Below are 5,129 nucleotides of genomic sequence, written 5' to 3'. Positions count from 1 at the left end.
GAATTGAATTGTAGAGCTCTCTAATTGAATTCTTACTAGTAAAAATGCAATTACGACGAGTAACGCTGGGTACAATTTAAGCTAAAACGGCTTGCCATAAATCCCTGTCTATGTTCCCTGTAACTGTTATTACCTCCGGCCGACACCGCTGATGTGTTTGTTTAAAACATTCACTGTTTAACACAAAACAACTTGATTACATCTCTGCATAAAAAATAATATACAAATACGGATCAATTCTTGTCACTATAAGTATATACAAATACATTTTATTCAGCTTTGTACTTCTAGACATTAATAAACACATGATGTGTGGTTGTGGAACTTAGTATAAAGTAAGCAATACTTTATACAAAGTCTTTATAAAGTTAACTGTCTATACTGTATATGTTCATGAAAATGGACACAAAGTAAAACCAGCACAAAGGAATTTATTGGTGTGCAGTGAATCTTGATTCTTTTTCTCTCCAATCTAATTTTTATAGGCTTTTTGGAATTCGAAAGACAGCGAAGTTGTGGTTGCAGTAATTCAATCAATTGACAAGGATGTCTCTTATACACTCCGTCTGACTGAATTCAAAAGCCTGAAACCACACAACTGGTTGAAAGGCGAGGTAATCATAGCCTATGTCTACAGTACCAAACATTGATATACTCCAGTTACATAAATACGGATTTAAATTAACCACCACTAAATGCCAAAATGGTATATTTTAACAAACATTTTAGGATGCATTTTAATATTTGTACTGGTAGAGTTTTATGTGAAACAACGCATGAAGCTATTTGTGTACTTGAAAGGACAATATACAGTATACAGAAAGTGATTAATCTTATAATTAAAATTACATGTTTGATGCATACTGTGGATTTATATATTCATGTTAATATAATGTTAAACAGTAACTATACTGTGCATGAAGTTTTACTATCACTACTGGTAGGCTAATGAGTAATGATATTGACAAATATTAGTTTATTTGTTATAATACAATTTAGGGTAATACATTTCATTTTATTTAATAATTGCAGATTATTGAAAGTTACATCCAAGCACTGTTGAATTCACAACCAAATGGAAGACATTTTTTTTTATTGAACCACTACTCTGCCGGTGTGGTTGTGTTTGGGGAGAGGTCTGAATTGCCAAGGCACAGTTTCCGAAAGGTTAGACTTTACAGTTGTTATTTAGTGCAAAATTAAAAGGTCAGAAAGACAAGTTTAATAATATTTCATCTTGTTTACAGGTCAACTTTGACAAATATGATGCCATGATTGGCTTCATGCAAGTGCATAAAAACCACTGGAAATTTCTGGTGTGTAAAACCATTTCCAAATCATAGTTAATTACTTATGTACATAGACAAACTAACTAACTGTTAAACTAACCAAACTAAATGTTTTTACAGTATCTCGATAAGAAATTGAAGAAAGTCTTTGTGGTGGATCCCCAAGGGATAGATGAAGAAGAAGAATCTAAACTTGCTGCTGAAAGATTCAGGTATTGTATTATAATATTTCTCTTTTTTTATGATCACACAGTACATTATTAAGTTGTGTTATTATCAACTTTGGTGACAGTTTAGTTAAATGATACCTGGTTATAAATTCAATAACATACAATTCTCATACGCATGTAGAGAATACTTCAAAATGCGGCAGGAACTTCATGGTAAGACCGACTGGGTGGATGTGACATGGACACATGGTGTCTTGAACCACAGCATACAGCAAGATGGTTGCAGCTGTGGAGTTTATGTCATGCAGGTAAAAAAAATTATTTAACCTTGAAACAAGACAAAATTGTACATAACCTCAACAGTGTAATATTTAAATTTCTTATTCTGCTATGGCTAATTTATTTTGAAAGTTTATTTAATGCTATTTATGTTACCATACAGATGGCTAAGGAGGTGGTGGATGCATTTCCAGTGACACCATCTGAAATAATGATACCTTCCCGTATGCGTCTCCTGTCCAAGCTACGTAAGGGGGTGGCTGGAACAATCCTAGAAGCATCAGGTATGTATTGTAAGCACACAATTAAGGAGAATCTTGCACTGATCCTTCAGTGTGAGTGCTCTTTTACTACACATGGGCATGAAAAGCCAAGGCTCCCACAAACTGATCTATAGTCATTTTTGAGTGGCGAGTTTGATTTGTATTATTATGTTGGCTTTACAATGGTACTGAAAACATACTGTTTAAATATTTATTGGTTATTATAATGGCTTCAAGCATTATCTTAGTCTTTACATATGACCTAATTCAAATATTTTGATTTCTACCCTGAAAAGGAATGAAGAATTCACTATTTGTATATACTATAGTAATATATTTATAATTTAAAAGTTAAGAGACTACAATAAATAAACCATGAATTAACTATAAAATTTGCAATTGATTTGGAAACACTTATTTCTATTTATACTTATTATAAAGTGTAAATCATTTTTACTGAGTACAATAATAATAATAATAATAAAGTAGCTGAATTACATCTTATTACAGTTTTCAGAAATTGTAGTACAAATATTAATTTGACCATAATATAAGATTATTTCTTGTCTGGTTATTGTCGGCAATTTCAGTTTTATTGACTTACCAAAAGAAATTTGATTGGCTGCCGTTTATGTAGCCAATTCATTTTGGACGTGTTAGAAGATGCATTCGTTTTTAGCACCACCAATTATTTATCTATCTATCTATCTATCTATCTGTCTATCTATCTATCTATCTATCTATCTATCTATCTATCTATCTATCTATCTATCTATCTATCTATCTATCTATCTATCTGTCTGTCAGTTAAAAATCTGAACCGTTCAAATAGAGCACTGATTTGCAAAAAATGTATTTACAGTTTTCAACCCCAAGGATCATTGCTCCTTTTGTGGACAAGAATCTCCTGTTGGACTTGTGGGTCGGAATACATGGGTTTGTGTCCTTTTCTAAGTATTTTATTATTAAATTATCTATTAGAAATAGATCTCAAGTGTTAAATTAGTAAAAGTACTTAAATAATTAGTATGTAGATAATTATGTAATTAGTATGCAGTTAACTTTGAAATAACTTTATAGCAAATGTTCTGTAGTACTTTTATAGACAGTTTTTCTGTCGCTTTGATACATTTCTCGAATCATCCTCTACATTTGTAAAACAGTAAGTGCATTTCTCAAAACAATTCGTACAAATAGCAAAACACCATGGATTAGCCAAAAGCCAGTCTCTTGCTCATAATCCTTAGTTCATCTCTCAAAAGTAAATATCTGTGTCAATGAACATGTCAGTGCCATCAGACAAGTCCTTGTGTCATGTTGTTCATGTTGAGTCATGTTGTTAATATAACAGTGTACTCTGGAGGGATAATATAATGTAAACTATGGCAACCATTTTGATGACAGTTACTGTATTGGAATTTACAAAGCTGCATTTCTGTATGTCATATATCCATTTGAAAAGTACAAATTTACACACTACGGTATGTGAGTTATTGATTGAAAAAGACTGGATAGGATTCACAGTTACACTTTTACTAGTGGTCAGGCAAAAAAAAACAAAAAAAAAAAACATTACAATATTATTGTGATATAAAAAATAAAAATAAATAGGGCCACAAAGGCGAAACCACAACATTATCAAGGAAAACACAGGAAAGACCCCTTAGGCAGAACTTTGCTTTTGCATGCAACAGCACTATGTGTATATACTTGAGGGTTGAAGTATATATTGAAGGTGCAACTTTGAGCTATTTCAGAGAAATGGTTTATCATTGATTGATCTACATTATCTTCAGCAGTGAAAGTCAAGATTCACCTGCACAATTCATCAATTCATGGCACATTTACAAAAAGTATAATAGAAATGTGTAGAAAATATGCTTGTTTATGACAACTACTAGATCAACCATTTTGCATTTAATGACTTATACAATGAACTAATGACTAGATGTTTTGAGGGGTAAGACTATTGCACAGATAAATATTTAATACATTTTAAGCAACATGGCATTAGCAACTGATAATGTAGGAAACCGCAGACAATTGTACATAATCAATAGCATGACTGTACCAAAGCATTCACAACTTGTTCAAAAGAATGACAAACTAGTTTTATAATATGAACAAAGTGAATAGAGGATGTGGAGGTTGAACAAGTAGTTTTGAGAATTTCATTTCTGATCTGAGAAATGCACCAAAGCTGTGAAAAACTGTATGTAAATAAAGATAAAATAGTTTCATTATTGTACTGTACATTGGATTACTATTTAATTAGATGTTTTCAAGTTGAAAATAATATTACTTTATTATGCATGTCGCAAGATTATTAAAGTTTATTTGTAAATGAATGTTCGATTTAATATAAAAGTATACAAAGTTTAATTGTCACAATTTTCCCTCACCAGATTCAGTGCAGCACATGCGAAAGGTGGTATCACTCTGTCTGTGTCAACATTCCAAAAAGAGACATTCGAAAATTTAAGAATATTCTGTGGTTGTTTGCATTCTGTAGGTAAAAACTACAAAATCGGTTGAAATTGTACCTGTACAAAAAAATTGTTTACTCTTTTTTGTTTAAAAAAAAAAAATTTTTTATGTTGTTTGATCAGTTTGTTCAATCTCCTCCAATTTGCATAAACACAAGTTCTGTCAAAATTGCTGTTGTCCTGAACATTTTTTTGGGTGAAATCTCTAAATTTTAAATCAAACAGTATATATATATTTTTTTTCATTTTTAGTTTAATATCAAGTCAACTCAAGTAACCGTTATATATACAGTACAACACTTTTTACAATTCTGATTGTTTAAAGCAGCTTTACTGTAAAATTCCGCTACTTAATAACACTGGTTTGATGATGTCTCTGTCTCCCTGCTGAAAAAAGCTACTACAAAAAGAATGTTAATTTTGGACTTAAAAATTAACTTAAAAATAGAGCAGTAGGGGTAAAAATATAGGTTGTGAAAGTTGTCCCCTGTCCTCCTCTACTTAATGACACTGGTTTGATGTCTCTGTCTCACTGCTGGACAAAGCTATTACAAAAAGAATGTTAATTTTGAACATGCAATACCGATTTCCGCCAGTAGGGGTGAAAGTAGAGCAGTAGAGGTAATAATAGAGGTTGTGAAA

At 31.5% G+C, this 5,129-nt stretch overlaps 1 protein-coding gene across 1 annotated transcript; it reads left to right on the top strand.

Annotated features, from left to right (window-relative positions):
* Window positions 1-1,251: 1,251 nt before the first annotated feature.
* LOC309491793 (uncharacterized protein) lies at window positions 1,252-4,517 on the top strand (the record flags this gene model as incomplete). The annotated part of the gene is made up of 6 exons (XM_082190824.1): window positions 1,252-1,316; window positions 1,410-1,501; window positions 1,641-1,767; window positions 1,902-2,022; window positions 2,864-2,937; window positions 4,407-4,517. Exons 1-6 carry the CDS (start codon window positions 1,272-1,274, stop codon window positions 4,515-4,517), a joined length of 570 nt encoding a protein of 189 aa, XP_082046950.1. The 5' UTR covers window positions 1,252-1,271.
* Window positions 4,518-5,129: the final 612 nt, after the last annotated feature.

This window comes from Leuciscus leuciscus, assembly GCF_965113295.1.
Source record: "Leuciscus leuciscus genome assembly, contig: HAP1_SCAFFOLD_573, whole genome shotgun sequence".
Taxonomy (NCBI): domain Eukaryota; kingdom Metazoa; phylum Chordata; class Actinopteri; order Cypriniformes; family Leuciscidae; genus Leuciscus; species Leuciscus leuciscus.
The sequence above is the reverse complement of the archived record's forward strand: the minus strand, read 5'-3'. Positions and strand labels throughout refer to the sequence as shown.